General features: G+C 31.4%; 3 protein-coding genes across 3 annotated transcripts; 2 read left to right on the top strand and 1 right to left on the bottom strand.

Moving 5' to 3' along the window:
• Nucleotide 1: 1 nt before the first annotated feature.
• On the top strand, nucleotides 2-1,156 carry LOC108912947 (trafficking protein particle complex subunit 2-like protein). Its single transcript, XM_018718378.2, has 5 exons — nucleotides 2-82; nucleotides 439-611; nucleotides 690-777; nucleotides 903-982; nucleotides 1,046-1,156. The coding sequence occupies exons 1-5, from the start codon at nucleotides 50-52 to the stop codon at nucleotides 1,089-1,091; spliced, it is 420 nt and encodes a 139-aa protein (XP_018573894.1). The 5' UTR covers nucleotides 2-49; the 3' UTR covers nucleotides 1,092-1,156.
• An 83-nt stretch (nucleotides 1,157-1,239) lies between these two features.
• Nucleotides 1,240-1,809, bottom strand: LOC108912944. The gene has a single exon (XM_018718375.1). It carries the CDS (start codon nucleotides 1,807-1,809, stop codon nucleotides 1,240-1,242), a length of 570 nt encoding a protein of 189 aa, XP_018573891.1.
• Nucleotides 1,810-2,096: 287 nt separating this feature from the next.
• Nucleotides 2,097-14,737, top strand: LOC108912962 (XK-related protein 6). Its single transcript, XM_018718394.2, has 5 exons — nucleotides 2,097-2,771; nucleotides 8,885-9,210; nucleotides 9,291-9,452; nucleotides 9,531-9,810; nucleotides 12,520-14,737. Exons 1-5 carry the CDS (start codon nucleotides 2,479-2,481, stop codon nucleotides 12,740-12,742), a joined length of 1,284 nt encoding a protein of 427 aa, XP_018573910.1. The 5' UTR covers nucleotides 2,097-2,478; the 3' UTR covers nucleotides 12,743-14,737.
• Nucleotides 14,738-17,457: the final 2,720 nt, after the last annotated feature.

Raw genomic sequence — 17,457 nt, 5'->3', positions numbered from 1 at the left:
TCAATCAATAAAGAGTCACCATTCTGTTGGTTTAGAACGTGTACAAACAATGGCAGTTTGTGTGGCAATTATTGGAAAAGATGTAAGTAATTATAAATTTATATTTATTTTGGACTTTGCACTAATAAAGTAACTTCCTTTGATGATATTTTTTGTATTTAAAATATTTTGCTAAAACCACGAGTACTTTATCTGCTGATAATTTCACGTTACGTTTTGACATTTAATTTAACCTTCAAAACCAAGTAATCCAACATTGATTAGTATACTGTGATCCAAGTGAACTGACATCACGGCACGGTTCGTTAATTTGTTTTAAATGATTTAAATGAAGTATGTTCCTTGATGTGATGTGAATATGGAGTAAGGACGTGTTGCTCTCGATACAAAATAAATAATTATATCCGGTATTAATATTCTAACTTCGTTATTTTACAGAACTCTCCAAAGTTTTTTACATGCCTAAATCCCGATGATGAGCTGAATTTTCAGTATAAAGTTTTATCTTCACTCGATATTGTCGAAGAAAAATTAAATATTGGATCGAAAAGTGGAAGTGATCTACGGGAATTATATTTGGGGATGCTGTACTCTCTGGAAACGCATAAAATGTATCCTTTTATTGTAACTGAAATATAACGTTATTTTATATAATATGTATGTAACTATTTTACCTTAATAAGCAACAGATATGGATATGTCACGAATACAAAAATAAAGTTTATAATTGTTGTTGACTCTACCAATATGGCACTGAGAGATAATGAGATAAGATCGGTAAGTAGGTATATATAATAATAATAATAATAATAATAATAATAATAATAATATTTAGCGTTCTTTTTGCTTTTATTATGATTTTACAAAAAATTGTGTACCTATTAATAACTACTAAATTTCAGATGTTTAGAAAGATACATTCTGAATATGCAGATATTGTATGTAACCCTTTCTATATACCTGGTGAAACAATATATTCAAAGTAAGTACCTACTCGCAGTAATATAAGACATTAAACGCTTTTGTTATATATATATTTTTTTAGGTCATTTGATGGAAACATAAAAAATATCATGACTGGAACCGTTTAAATGAAATGTTAAGTTTTTTATAAATACTTATAGTTACAATTTTTTTAATTAAAACCTAATATATTAGATTATTTAGTTGTTTATTTAGTGTTTTTAATTCAAGTACTCGAAGAGAAAAGAAGTGAATTAATCGTTATAAATAAATATACTAATCATCATCGTCTGGGCATTTGATAAATGGATTGGATGGTGTATTCCATTTTTTAACCTTCCAATCTTCTTTTTCATAATCCCAATTTGAAGCTAGCCCAGTAATTGGATTCACTTGCAAATCTATCTGCCTTCTCATTTGCGCTCTAACCCAGGCAGGTTTAAAACTCTCGGGCGATTTGTGGATCGTAAGACTCTCAATGATAAAGAGCCATACACCGAGACAGCAAAAAATTAACGCATAACCGATCACCTCCATCCATTCGCCAGTGGGAGCTTGAAATTCAGCGTAAGTTTGACAAAAATTAGCCCTATACAAGGTTTTCTTTTCCTCTTTCGTTAATAGTCTCCAATCTCCCTTTTGTTTTTCATAAAGTGCTTGTAATTCAGGGGTTGTTTCCTTGTATCTAATAGCAGAGAAAGGAAAATCTGGTCGATCTAAGTACATTGGTGTACCGTTCATACCAAATCCCACCATTTCACGATTTCCTACTCTTTCTAACCAGTATTTGCATCTATTTGCCATATATCCCATCGATCTTTGGGATATGTAGATTTTTGAAACCATTTTCAATAGTGACATAATTGTCTTTTATACATATAAAAGTCATTTATTATTCTTGTTTACAAAATGTCAAAATTAATTATATCCTTCATGGCTGTCATGATAAAATTACTGTAAATTGTGTATGACGTTAAATTTTATAAACCGACACCTGACACGGTCTAAATTTTTTAGGTTTCTGTATACCTACACCTATATAGAGTTTAGAGTTAAATCCGCGAACCCTCCCCCATTTATTCTTGTGGTCTTGAAAATGATTTGCGACCACTTTGTACCTGCGCAATGATGTTTGCCACCTGTCAAAATTATTTATTTTCATTTCACTATTATTCCCAAGCATTTTGTGTTGATGCCAAATCTAAACAGTTTTATATTGCTTCGAGGAGTACGAGCAAGTAGATGGAAGTTATTAGTGAACGTTGATAGGGCAGCTTCAAAGTATTTTGTAGAAATGTGTTTAGTGCGTAAAAGACGGTTAACGGCTTACGAATCTGAAAAAGCGATGTCGTATTAGAAGGGTTTTTCCTTTTTAGAAATTCCAGTTGTCATTTTAAATACCTATTACTAACGTCAAAACATACTGAAGAGTGCCCGTAGTTCCACTAATAAAATTTAATGTAAAACCATATTTACTGTGTTTTTCTAAAGTGTTGTTTGACGGGTTATTATGAAATGGCTGAGGAGTGTACTGTAGTGCGATTTTCCAGAGATCCATCTTTGGCTAGAATAGAAAGCCTGAAACAGCAAAATGATTCCCCCGACAAATTTTCAGATAGTACTCAGAAATTCGGGATGTTTTACGCGGTTTGCATTGCCCTATCCATCATAACCTACGTCCTAGATTTAGTACTCGCCTGTATTTTGTTATATTTCTACTCGGTCAACGGACATGGACTATATTTTGCATTGACTTTAACGTTTGTTATTATTCCTGCCTTGTTTATGACAACGATTAGTTTAAGATGGTAAGTTTTTCTGGCTATTTTTAAAAGCCTCTGTAGAGGAAAACATGTTGGTATGTAAATAAAGATCACATAAAAATATTGATGTTGGACCCTAGATTAGAGTGTTGGACTTGGAATTTTGAATAACTACTCGAAATTATGTAAACAATTTAAAGGCATTTAGTACTTGACTATCCATAAGTGTAGGTGTTAGCAAAATAATAATTTGAGTGTTTTTTCCTGGCTCTGGCTCTACCAACAACTACAAATAAGTACCTATTTAAGAAATACCAGAAAAAATGGATCAAATTAGATGATACCTACCTACATTTTTAATTTTTGTCATGTAGCTTTTTAAAGTGAAATTGCTTTGCTTTTCTAAAGGGGAAACTAATCTGTACACTGTGGACTGTGCTATATATACGATACTTATATATCTATATTTCTAACTTTTATATTTGAGTCGATTGAAATAACCACATAAATTGATCATATTATTCTTGATTTTGCCGAAAATGATCAGCTCTGTAACCTTTTTATCTTTAACTTTAGAAAAACAGTTTCCTGTGAAAGTTATAATGGTGTTTGAGGACCTAAAAAATTATTTTTTTTAGAAAAAACAGCATATACGACACCATGATGTAGGTTTTTATGCATTTTTAAATAAATATGTACCCTACATTTTTCAAGCTTTTGAAGTACCTAGGTATGTAAGGTTTTGCAATTTTCAAATATATAAATAATGTTTACTTCAGTAGTTTTTTCAATAGCATTGTTCCTAGTGCATTAGAAACAGTTCCCAGCAGTGGGAGGACGAAATCGCATTTTTGATTCGAAGCAATGAATTTTGAACCTTATGTAAGCTTTATACAGGGCGATTCATAAATTACTATTCTCTTATGTTTTTCGAAAAAAGCCTGATTTTCGAGTAAAACTTAAAAAACGAACTGAGAACACACTTAAATATTCGAATATAAATGCTTTTTTTTAATTTTATAGTGGGTTGCGATAGCAACCTTGACATTCTGAGCAGTTAGAAGAAAAATAATGCATTTCATCAGATTCAAGCAACAATAAATTTCGAACAAATTACATTTTCGTTAATAAAAAGTTGTCGGGCCCGTGTTCGTGGAAATGGACGTATTTTTGAGCATTTACTCAAATAAAATCATTAAAATGATGACTAATGTAATTTGTAGAAAATTGCAAGACGAATCAGAAAATATCATGGTTGTTACCGTAAAGCAGTGGCGTACTATTTTATTTAGAAAAATATGCCACCGATACCCCGTATCTCCGCCACTGGAGTATGTAAATTTTAGGAAAAGCACTCAGATTTTGGACAATGTTTACATAAATACGTGCTCAATTTCAAATTATTTCAGTTACTATTTTTTAAATTATTTAAAAAAATAAAAATATTTTTTGAAGTTTAACACCCTAGATCTTTTTAATGAAGGGTCCCAAATAAAAACTTTATAGGAAAGACTCCCCTTAAAATTCACCAAAGAATACGAGGTTTCATTTTTGGTCACCACTTGTGTCTGTATAGAATGCGCATGCGTCTTGGATTGCTCTAGGAACAAAGCTAATAGAATCCAAAACAGTTTTCAACAGTCAGACGCATGCGCATATGGATATAATGCTTACATAAGGTTCAAAATTCATTGTTTTGAATCAAATGCGATTGCGTTGGACTGTTGGAAACTAATTCTAATGCACTTGGAACAAAGCTAATATATGTAGATCTTTTGAATTTATATTGACACCATGGATTTTCTATTCTTCAACTGCTCCCTTGTTATGTTATTATTATTAAATTTAGATTATAATAACAGGAAACAAATAAATTCAATTAATTAAAAATATATATATTCTTTATTCCAAGTGCATGCATATCTCCGAAATGATCAATAGTACTGAGATCGAGATCTGGTATCGTACTTGTCCATACCGCCAATTCATATACATATTTTTTTTTCTGAAAAGAATTTTTGAGGTCCTCAAATATATGTACCTATAGTAAATTTTTCGTTCAAGCCAAACATTTAAAAAGCCACCGCACCGGGGTAACTCGCAGGGTAACTGTTTTTGATAGGAAACCGAGTGGGAAGAACTTTGAAGATAGAAAATCTGTAGGAGGTATAAAAAATGTTTTGGTATTAGCTAAACAATTTGGAAACACTGTAAATGTCTGCTTGTATGATTTTTATTTGTTTCCTAGCGTAATAATTAAAAATAGATTTATTAGGTACTCCTTCAAATATCACAAATAATTATGAATCATGCTTTGGAGTAACCAATAGAAAAAGCAATTCTCACAATGTTTGTTTTATTTATATGTTTACTGATGATTTCCACGTGAGAGACGTGGAATTTTAATCACTTTTCTTGCCTTGTAAAAAAAAATTAAACAAACCGCTGCTACTAAAAGATCAGTCAGTTAAATATCCAGAATAAGATAAATTAATATCAAGTTACCCACGCTTGAAGTCGTAAAATGACAATTCATGGATAATCTTTTAATATCTCTCATACAAAATTATTGACATTTTATAGTACCTATTTTTAACTTTTGATAATGATAACATTGAATAACAGAACTACAAATTTTTAAGTACTTGACGAGAATATTTATAAAACGACTAAATATTTTCGTTAAATGCGGGATAATCCTTAATTTGCCTGTTATAATATACAAATGTCGAAATATTTTTCGCTTGCAAGTACAATCGCGCCCACATCAGTTTTATAATAAGATCGTTCCGAATAAATGGGAAATATAAAAATATTTCTTTTTTTTAGTTTCATAATTCATTTAGTCCCTTGAAAAAGTCTAAAGAAAATTTTTCATTTATTCTATCGCAGCTTTATATAAGTACATCCTTTATCTTATCTTATTTCTATCTGTTGTAAAATTATTTATCAATAAAAATTTCTGTGGAAATTTGGAGAACAAGTGAGATACTTTCCCAATTGGATTGAAGAGAATATTGTAGCCGTGCCAGAAAAATATAAAAAGCCTTGTTTGTTGATTGTGTGCCAAAACGACAGTCATATTTAAATTCTTACAATTAATGACATTCGGTTATTAAAGTGACATAAAAGTAATAAGCTTTAATAAGTCGTATGCCTTTACAATTGATTGGGTTAACAGGTTAAATTTTACCAATAAATCTGTGTTTGAGGCTCCTAGAAGGAGCTGCTCATTAAAATATTACTAACAAATACAGTAACTTAGGTTGTAAGTTCATTAGAATAGACTGTAAATACCCACCCACCCATCTTTATTCTGTTTCTCTATACCACAGAAGATAATATTTGATCTTCTGTGTCTATACTTTGTCTATTTTATAGCCAATCACATGATGTTATTTTTAAACGTTGCCGCGGCAACAAAGAGAAATTCCGGAAATGTTTCTCTTGATCGTGGGTACCTAGATGAAATTATGAAGTTTTTTTGACATCTCAAGGTGCATAGTCGATTTTATATAACTTTTCAAAATTCCATAACTGTTTCCATACATTTACTTTAGTTCTTTTTTGGGTATCTACTAAAACATAATAGCAAATTCAACTAAAGTTATTACACAGTGTGTCAACACTGTCAACCCATAACTGTGTGCGTCAATGTGAATTCACAATTTTAGTGTGAAATTTTCATTCCGAGAATATCATATTTGTTTAAAGTGGAAATTTTAAACAAATATTTTTCAAATTTTAGGTATGCAGAATACTTGGTTTAATAGCGAATTTATAAATTAATAGAAAATATTCAATATAAACTTAATCTAGAAACATTTCCAAGACGTCGAGTCTCGTTTGAACTAGCGTTCATCAAATAATAGTGTTTTTTTTTGTTGCGAAAACCGTTAACGCTGTTAACTATAGTTAACTGCGGTTTGGCATTTTCGCAATTTAATCTAAACAGGAACTTGACCGACTTGATTGTTGTGGTTAGACACTTAAACCAAAAAATTTTTTGCGAGATCCCCTTCCAAGATTGCTATACATACTTAGCGAACTTGATCCCCTTTTTCACTTGTACGGCCTTTTTTGCGAGATCTGTCAAGTGGCTAACTCATGTTAACCATGTTAAATATGGTTTGGTCCGCCAAAAAAACGTTAAAAAATTATGTTGCTTAACCTACACAAAACATTAGGTAACTAACAAAAAAGTAACTTCTGTTTAAAATTTAGAAGTTCCTTGGAGGATAATTTTAATAAATGATAATTATAAAAATAACAAAACTTATTCATTAAACATGAAATCAAAAAATGTATATGAGTATACCTCTCACAATACAACAGTAGCAGTAGATCAAAACTAGATCTAAAATATTTTTGTATTTATTTAAACAGGGTAGTCCGCATATTATCCCCTAACATTTTATAAGCTGTCTTGTACAGGGTGTCACGCTTAAATGTGATACAAGCCTGTAGGTTCTTTGTTTTTTGACCGATTTAAAAATTTATTTTTTTTAGAATGTAGGATAAAAAAAACTATCTGTAATGCTGCTGTTTTCATTAATGCAATTCATGGCCAACTATAGTACGATCATATTCGATGCAAAGTAATAAATCATTGCCTGTCAAGGGATCCAGTGCAGTACGGTTTTAGGGGGTTTAGGAATTTAATAATTTCTTTATGCATTATGAAGGGATCAATTCACGTCTGGCACCCCCGTCCCTTCAAAAATTCCTTTATTCTTGTAGACTATTTATTATAAATCCAATTTGTTTTTTAAAATCCACATATGTACTACATTTTACCTCTGTACGCGCCACTGTTTACTTGCTTTTGGAGACGGTCTCTGATTTATGACCAAGCGCGCCAGGTTAGTATTTGACGTATAACCGACCACTTTGTACACTCGATGCACCTGGGCGACTACAGCTACTACCAGAACACAATGCGTATAATGCAGTATTTCAGATTTTACATTCAATTTCATTTTGAATTGGAAATGGTTCATCTTACGCGTCTTAAAAATGATAACACAATTTCCCTTTGATAAAAGACAGACAATCGTTTGCTCTACTTTGCAACGAATACGATCCTACTATAGGACGCCTTTTTTGACATCAAAACAGCTAATTGGTATTAGCGGTTTTTTTTTCCAAAAAATAGATTACGTATTCCCATTCAGCAACCCTTAAAATGTCTTATCACCAAGTTTCATCAAATTCGATACATCTTCAGACAAGCACTAGTTTGTATTAATAAAAAACAGCAGTATCACAGTCAGATACAGTTTTTCTACCCTACATTTTGTAAAAAAAATTTTTGAAATCGGTCAAAAAATAAAGAAATTACAGACAGTTCGCGACACCATAGAGTGCTCTCCCGAAGATTTATCGATTTTGATGAAATTTGGTGGTAAGACGTTTTAAGGTATACTGAATGAGTATATGTAATCTGTTTTTTTGGAAAAAAAATCGCTAATACCAATCAGCTGTTTTGATGTCAAGAAAATGTGTCCTAGTTGGCTGTAAATTGCATTAATAAAAACAGCAGTGCACACAGTTAGGTAGAGTTTTTTTACCCTACATTCCCAAATAAAAATTTTTGAAATCGGCCAAAAAATAAAGTTACAGGCTTGTATCATATTTAAGCGCGACACTCTGTATATGTCGGGACATCAAACACTAGGGGCACCTTTTTAAATACATTTTTTCCCTTTAAAGGAAGATGATGGATGTCAAATAAATATTTTTGATACCTTCAAAGTCCTTTGAGATAACTTTTTAGTATTTTAAATTTAAATTTAGAGCATCTGGACATTAATTTATGGGGTATTATTCATATCCCATGCTTCCAATGAGGGGTTGTTTTGGAAGATAGCTATTACTATTTTTATTTTTACTTTATTTAAAAAATATGTTATTTCAATTATTAGAGAAGATAAAGGTCCTATTATTCAATTTCAGTAAATCAATGGTTTTCAAAAAATCAGGTCTCCATGAAGGTGGTATTTATAAAATTTCATATCATCATCGAATGTTTTGAAATATCAAAGATTCTGATTAATTTGTATAAAACAAGCACTTCAGTTGTGTTATCACTTGAATAAACAAGACGATTTGGGACCACCCCGTATATTTTAGTCTGAATTAAAATTCGTTTTATTTAGGTACATAGTAGACCATGATGATCCCTCAGTTGGAAATACATCAGTGGCCCAATGGATAGTCAGAATAGTATTTCTCCTCCTCCACTTGGCTCCACTCCTGAGGTATATAGACACAATGATATATGGAATAAAGAGCAAAATTGCGGCAACCACAGACAATGAAACAAAACAGACCACTTTGTACCGGAGGATGTTAGATGAAGACACAAACAGTGCCCTTTTGAGGCTCTTTCACTGCTTTTTACATGCAGCTCCACAGGCTGTTATACAGCTTGTGATATTATTAATACAAGTGACCCATCCTGAAAAAACAGCGTTGGGTATAAGTAAGTGTCTTATATATTTATTTTTGTTTCTGCCTATTTTTCGAAGTTTCAAGAATTTTACTGTGAAGTATTAATTTCAGATGTGGCTGTTATACAGGCATGGACAGTATTAGTAGCCTTAATGTCGATGTCTTGGTCCCTAACTTCCTACCATCGCTCTGTGCGATACTCGCGGGACGATAAAAATAAAATTAAATGGGTGGGATTACTAGTGGCCTTCTGTTGGCAGCTCATGAGTGCCTGTAAGTATTTTTGTTAATGTTAATTTTTGACACAATCCATTTATTCAAACAATTATTAAACGGAGCACTTTTTTCTAGTGTCGAGGGTGTTAGCGCTCAGTTTGCTGGGTTCGATATTCCCAGTGTGGATGGGATGTGTCTGCGCATTACATTGGGGCGTAATGACCATATGGTTGGCATTAGGTCAACACCAGACGGCTGCGTGCGGTAATAGATGTGAAGAGTTACTGTTATCTACCTCTTTGGGTTTAGCATACGTGTTAGCTTTCATATCTCCTAGGGATGGACCAACGAGATATGTTTATCTAGCCTATTATTTGGTGTGCTTCATAGAAAACACCGCAGCCTTAGTTGTTTGGTAAGTACCAATTATTGTTCTGAATAATATGTTATCACAATACGGTGAAACGTCTATTATACTAATTAATTCCAAGAGGTCGTTTAGGTTATCAAATTATTCAGATATTTAAATATTACGTATTTCAGAGAACACCTTATTGAAATAAATATGGAAGTATAATAGTAAAAAAAGCATGCTTGTATTATACAGGGTGTAACTGACTTTGAAAACCATAAGTTTGTTTCTCAAAGTCCGTCATGAAATCAGAATTTTTATTGTATCTTTTCTTTCATAATTTCTACACCCTGAACTGCTTATTTCAACAGAAAATTGGGAAATCACCTACCATATTACAAACATCTCATAAACCGATAAACTGAAAACTAAAATAAATGTAACAAAATGAAGCTGTAACATATTTGGCCATTCATGTTTTATCAAATTAACATTGGCTGTTTATTTTTTGCTTGTTTAGCGCCCTGTTTAGTTGTCAATCACACCAAGTGAATTGATATTATGTAATTCACATAAACTAAGTCAATGTCAAATATCACTGACTGATATACAGTGCTATCTTTTTAAAACCTGACATAGGCCAACTTTTTTATTTGAAGTAATGGTAATCCAAATGTAAAGTTGTAGGAAATAACTTGACTAAGAAAAATTTACAAATAATTCTTTCCGGTGTTGCCAGATTTCTGCAGTAGCTGCTAAATCGATATTTTTTTAAACGGCAAAATCGTATTTTTTTAACATAATTTGACCAACCTTCAAATTCTAAATATAGTCGAGGAAATAAATCACAAAGAGCCGAAATCTCCAAAATTTTTCGATCAAGTCGTATCAAGATGGGGGTTTTTTGCATTCGGTTTCTAAAATTATTTGAAAAATATGTATCAACTTTGTATTATGTTTTTCAGCCAAACTGCATTTGTGCAGTGCAAAATGCATCCGGAAAAATGAATTTTTTAGAGTCACTTAGAAAAAATTCATAACTCGGTTAATAATGCCTGGAATGGACTCAAATCAGAGGCCTAGGGGTTTTCGAGGTCGCTGATCCCGAATATGATCTTCAAATTGGTCCATCGCCGACCTGGAGCTTAGGATTGATGATGAACGTCATCTCCGAGGCTTCGCCTGAATTTCACTTTTAAATGCAACGAGACTTGACACCCGGAGGTTTTTCGGGTCGCTGATTCCTAATCTGGCGTTTGCGAGCACCCCCGGACACCTGGTGCACCGGAACCTGGACATGGACATTATCTCCGGGAGTTTTCCTGTAAATTTCGCGTAAACGAGCCGAAAATTGCATCAGGGGATTTTTCGGGGCGCTCTTCTCGAATCTGGCGTCGGCGACCACCCCCCGGACACCTGGTGCACCAGAACTTGGACCTTGAAATCGGCGTCATCTCCAGAAAAATCAATAAACAGTGAATTTTCAATATATTTGAGACTGAATAACTTGTTTGGAATTGTTTATCTCATTTAAAGGATGCAAGATGAAAATAGAGGGAATAAATCGAATGAATGTTACAATATATGCAAGTGTTGTTTCAAAAACAAAACAAAATCATTTATTTCCAAATAAATTGCCATTTCTAACCTACTCTTAACTTCAATTTAATTTAACTCAAATATAATCTAACTCCATTTTATCCTAATCTAATCAACTATTAACTAATTTGAAAATATTCTACTAAATATCATTTTATCACCCCGGTCTGGGGGTCCACAGTCGTGCATACGTCATATTATAAAATGATTTCGAGAAGAGCGCCCCGAAAAATCCCCTGGTGCGATTTTCGGCTCGTTTACGCGAATTTTACAGGAAAACTCACGGAGATTATGTCCATGTCCAGGTTCCGGTGCACCAGGTGTCCGGGGGTGTTCGCCGACGCCAGATTAGGAATCAGCGACCCGAAAAACCTCCGGGTGTCAAGTCTCGTTGCATTTAAGAGTGAAATTCAGGAAAAGCCTTGGAGATGACGTTAATCATCAATCCTAAGCTCCAGGTCGTCGATGGATCAATTTGAAGGTTATATTCGGGATCAACGACCTCAAAAAATATTTCAAAACTCTTCTTATTTTATATTATAAATTAGTAAATATAATTATTTCCAAAACACAAATTAGTTTTACTTGTAATACTAGTTTTACTATACAGGGTGTTGTAGGTTGCCAACAATCTTGTTACAAATACATGAATATTACAGTGGCGGCGTACACAAGAATTACAGTGCAGTTTGAAAAACTAATAATTATAACGACTATTTATTTGACTAAAAAAAAAAAGAAATAAAATGTATTTCAGATTACTATTTCGAATAACTGAACTCAAATAAAGTTACACCCTTATTTCCAAATTATCACTAAAGGTATATTTCAAAAACTTTATCACTAATTTTTTAAGTGATTTTGTCATTTTTTTCATATACTACTTAATTCTCTTTAAAAATTAAGAAATCTCTTGGTAGTTAAATTTTCCAACATTTTATACATTTACATGGCATCAATATTAGAAAAAATTCTATTTTGGTTTTTTAATAAATAGGAGGGGCATTACAAAATTTTTCCACATTCCTACAATTGTTAAATATTCAGATAAAGGCTTGTTGTATTTAATGTGATAATTTGTTGAATAATAGTTATTGTCAGTTATTCATAATATTTTTATATTTATATTTTTTCCTTTAGCGGATTTATTTTATTTCATATTCTTTATTTTAGGTGTGTCACAAAAAATTCCTACGACAATCCATTCCTCTATTATGGAGCGGCGGGAGGTCAAGTACTTGCATTTTTACTAGCTATAGCCTTTCTACTTATATATTATAAATATTGCCACCCGTCTCTGATGACTAGAAGTAATATTCCCCGCTTAGACTCGGACTGCTTAGAGGCTGACAAACCAGGGTTCAGTAAATCATATAACGTTAGAACGGGATCCTGATCCATAGCCTACGTCTAAGTGTTTCGTTATTTCTTATTTTATTTTTTTAATTCTGATGCTAGTCCTTGAGCAGCCTAATGAGATAATCCATTCAAACTGGGAGGGTTCTTAAGAAGATTCAGTTATATGATTTTTATTCATATAAAACTTCGTTGTCTTCGGTTCATATCTGCGCACATTTTTTGCGACATCCGACTTAGTTAATTCGACAGCTATATTTTTTTAATTAACTATTTATTATTCTGTATATTATTAGTCCTTTTAGCTCAGGCATTTGTATTTCTAATCTTCATACAGGGTGATTCACAAAGTATTTTTAGAAAAACTTGCATTGTGCCACTTTTTACAAAAATTTTTTGATGGTACCTCCATTGTAATTGCTATCGAGAAGGGAATTTAGTAGTAACTGTGCCTTAAAGGTTTTATATAAAATGAACCGATATACGGAACAAAAATATTTCGTTTTGGAAACTAATGTAAATTTGTAGTCTGGTATTATTAAAGGCACAAAAATTTTTTAAAAAGTATTTTGCGTCAAGCATTTTGTAAAATTGATTTTTATAAACCTCACGATGGTTCTGATCATATTCAGATGAGTCACGTCGTTAATATCACTTACGTAAACATTTTCTCAGTATTAACATTTATATGGCTGCTACGTGATGACGGGAAACCTTTAATATAATAAGTGCATAAAATATAGGCATGTACGAATCGAATATTTAGGTTCAATTTCTGTTTCACGGTTCGAAAAATATTTGGCACCAATGCATGTTAAAATAAAACAAAGACTGCCGAGTGTGCCAAGAATAACCTGTGTCTTACGGCCTTAAATATATGTTTGTACGATTTGAAATATAACGCTGTTGATATTTTAAATTTTATTGGTTGTTAGGAATTCGCGTAATGTGTTAGTTGTTCATTTTGCGGAATGAGGATGAGCATTCACAAAGAATACGGATCCGAAAATATTGTGGTATGTTGAAGTTGTTATTGTTAATGGGGATTTATCAGAAGTGGAATTGTATTCAAATAATTCTATTTGAACTATTAGACATTATGGTGTAAAAATGTAACTATATTTTTTAAAAAGGGGAAGTGGTGTGTTATTTGTCTTCTTTGTGAATGAGTAAGGGGCAATGTACTTACTACAGATCAGGGTAATCCTAGTTTTATAGCGTAACGTATTACATCCACTTTCTTTTTTGTATATACTTAGGTGGAGATTTGATAATGCAGTGATACAGTATTTATTAACGTAGTTTCAGTGTAATATGAATTTCTGGTGTACAGTTACCGAACCCATTTGTATATTGCAATTTTTTTTCGACGAGGTACATTAAAAATATTTCATCACACATTTCACATCGGGCGATTTTTAATACCCTTCAATTTTAATTTAAAGAAATGTTTTAAGTAAACGTGTATTTGCATTATATAAGTATTAACTTTGCACTGTAGAAGTTGTCGATGTTTTATAGCGCACCTGTGTCGCTACAGCGCTATTCGCAATTAAAGCATTGTCGTAGTTGATACATTTTGAGACGTGAGAAGTATTGCGATATTTTAATAATATTGTGACTTGCTAAAAATATAGAACGTAAGGTATTAAACAGTCAAAAAACAAGGCTGCATTAGTTTTCTGGGGATTAGTTAATTTTTTAATACGAATTGTTACTAATTAAAAAAATTAAATCATAAATTTCAGTTTCAATCAAAAGGGTATTTTTTTTTGTACAATTTAATTTTGAAATATAAAATACGTTTTCGTGTAGAAAAAAAAATTGAGTGAGAGCTAGGAGCTTTACGGCTAAGAGCGCAATTTATTAAAAGTGATAAATTCTTATTCTGCGATATACAAGTTAGTACCTAAAATGTTACTGATGTATTCATTGCCTAAAATTGTTAAGGGAACAATATTTATGTAATATGTTTATACAAAAGTATTTATATTTTATAATATATTTGGATATAATGTAAACTAGTAATAAAATGTATTATAGTTATTTTAAGTGTTGATTTTGTATAATAATAAATTATTTATAAATTTCAAGAATATTTTATTAAAAATTCTTATCACTTCAGTATGATTAAATTATCCCTTAATTACTACACAAGAAATTATTTTTCTTTTACAGTGGAACCCCAATTATCCGTGCGTAGCTGATCCGTGGGCAGATTATTCGTGGCGGGGCGAAAAAAGCGCTCAGAAACAAAAAGAAAAAGATGAGTTTCTGCCTGTTTATCGCATACATATTATTTACCTACATATGTATAGTAAGCTGGCCCAAAAAAAACTAATATTTTTTTTGTGTCTCTTGTAAAAATATCAGTAAAAATTTCCAAAATCGTCAGAAATTGAATTTTTTTTCGTTATTTTATCATTTTCTAGGTTGAAAAAAATCTCAATTCTGAAAATTTCAAATCGATATTTTAATTTCTAAAGGTCACTCATAATTATATTAACTTTAAAAGGAGTGTACCTAAAATGTTTTCGAGCAACCTCTTGAAATAAATATCAACGAACTAATAATTTTTTTTATTGAATTTGATGAACAAATGAATAAATCACGACACTTAAAAAATTTCTCGAAGCAAAATTTACCACCGCACTGTGGTATCAAATATTTATAATTTCTTAATTTTTTAAAATTTAAATGTCTCGTGATTTATTTCTATTCTTTTGTTCATCAAATTCAATAAAAAAAATTATTTGTTCATTGATATTTATTTTTAGAGGTCGCTCGAAAACATAGGTACACTACTTTAAAAGTTAAAATAATTATGACTGACCTTTAGAATTAAAATATCGATTTGAAATTTTCAGAATCGAGATTTTTTTCAACCTAGAAAATGATAAAATAACGAGAAAAAAAATTTAAAAAAAAATTCAATTTTTGAAGATTTTGTTTAAAAATCTTGAGCGACCTCTAAAAAAATTTTTTTTGAGCTGATATTTTAAGGGGCCTCTTAAAACATGATAAACTAACATGATTTCACAAGAGACAGCCAGGGCCACCTCAATGTACAGGAAGGTCCATTTTCGATGAGAATTCAGGGTATTTCAGAAACTACTAAAGGTATGATAGATCTGACATCACGTTCTCGAGCTCGATTTTCATGGCAAACACGATTGTCAAATTAGAAATTTGCTATCTTCATTTGTTTCTGAGTACACGGCGTTTCTTGTTATTGTCACATTTTTGAACATGTCTGTATCTAAATAAATTAAGTTAAAGTGAAAACTGCTCAAGACTAATTCTTTGGCGTAGAATTGAATACCAATATTAGATTTCTAGTAGATCTTAAGATTTCGGAGTTATGACCCAGTTATATTTTTTTAAATGGAAATCGTAGCTGACCATGGCCTAAAAAAATAGATTTTTTTGTTTTTTAGCAATATATAATACTATAGTTATTTTTACAATTATATGTTTTTCCATTTTAATATGGCTGGCTATGAAAATACATATAAAACTATAATTCCTACTTTTACAAAACTTATATCTGTTGTAAAAAAATGATATTTATTTTAAATGCACAACATATATTAATATGATAATATAATACTAACGAAATTTTAGGAGATAGGTGGATAGGAACAAACGGACCGATCAGATGTAGGTTACCTGATTTGAGTCCCTTGGACTTTTTCCTTTGAGGTTTTCTAAAAGACATTATATTTAAAATTCCTTTTTACTCTATCGAGGAACTTCAACGAAATGGTGAAAATTTTTTTAATATTTCTAATGTACATTTAATGAATGTTACCCGAAGTGTTGCCAGAAAATGCGCGTAATGTGTGACAGTTGAGGGACGACAATTTGAACATTTAGATGATAATGAAGGTACTTACTATTGTTTAATTTACGTTTAATATTGTAACTTGAATATTAAAAATTTGAAAACTGTCTTCTTATCTGTAATATATATTTTAATTTTAAATTTCATATTTTTACAACAGATATGAGTTTTGTAAAAGTAAGAATTATAGTTTTGTATGTATTTTCATAGTCAGCCATATTAAAATGTAAAAAAGGATCAAATTTGTATATAAAACGCCCCGTATCTTCTGTGTTTATAAAAATAACTACAGCATGCGATAAATTGCTGAAAAGCAAAAAAAAATCTCCATTTTTTTTAGGTCATGACCAGCTACGATTTCCATTTAAAAAAATATAACTTTGGAATCTTAAGACCTACTAAAAATCTAATACCGGCATTCAATTCTACACCAAAGAATTAGTCTTGAGCAGTTTTCTCGTTAACTCTATCTTATTTAATAGCTGAGATACAGACATATTCAGAAGTGTCACAATAACGAGAAACGCCCAGTAACTCAGAAACAAATGAAGATAGCAATTTCTGATCTGACAATTGAGTTTGTCATGAAAATCATATCTTTAGTAGTTTCTGAAATAACCTGAAATCCCACCGAAAATGGACCACAAATGTATGTAATAGGTATGTGTAATAAAGTTAATATTTTTTGCAAAATTGGTGTTTTCGATTATCCAGCAACCGTTCGGTCCCGGCCGGCCCGGATAATCGAAGTTCTACTGTATATACAGGATGTCTCTTAGAAAATGGGATGTTGATTTAATATTTGTCGTTAAATCAGTAAAATTATTAAATAAATGATATTTTAAAAAGTATATATATATATATATAATATATATATATAAGTGCAGAAATCAGCCGAAGTCAGTCAGTTG

Source organism: Anoplophora glabripennis, unplaced genomic scaffold (assembly GCF_000390285.2).
Source record: "Anoplophora glabripennis isolate ALB-LARVAE unplaced genomic scaffold, Agla_2.0 scaffold484, whole genome shotgun sequence".
NCBI classification, from domain to species: Eukaryota; Metazoa; Arthropoda; class Insecta; order Coleoptera; family Cerambycidae; genus Anoplophora; species Anoplophora glabripennis.
This window is presented reverse-complemented; position numbering and strand designations above follow the sequence as displayed.

What these genes read in the sequence shown, in the direction of transcription:
- LOC108912947 (XM_018718378.2), top strand. Translation starts at nt 50, where the DNA reads ATGGCAGTTTGTGTGGCAATTATTGGAAAAGAT. An exon ending in TCTCTGGAAACGCATAAAAT is followed by an intron (nt 612 to 689) that starts GTATCCTTTTAT and finishes AATAAGCAACAG; the next exon opens with ATATGGATATGTCACGAATA. An exon ending in GAGATAATGAGATAAGATCG is followed by an intron (nt 778 to 902) that starts GTAAGTAGGTAT and finishes ACTAAATTTCAG; the next exon opens with ATGTTTAGAAAGATACATTC.
- LOC108912944 (XM_018718375.1), bottom strand. Translation starts at nt 1,809, where the DNA reads ATGGTTTCAAAAATCTACATATCCCAAAGATCGATGGGATATATGGCA.
- LOC108912962 (XM_018718394.2), top strand. Translation starts at nt 2,479, where the DNA reads ATGGCTGAGGAGTGTACTGTAGTGCGATTTTCCAGAGATCCATCTTTG. An exon ending in AAAAACAGCGTTGGGTATAA is followed by an intron (nt 9,211 to 9,290) that starts GTAAGTGTCTTA and finishes TATTAATTTCAG; the next exon opens with ATGTGGCTGTTATACAGGCA. An exon ending in TTGGCAGCTCATGAGTGCCT is followed by an intron (nt 9,453 to 9,530) that starts GTAAGTATTTTT and finishes ACTTTTTTCTAG; the next exon opens with TGTCGAGGGTGTTAGCGCTC.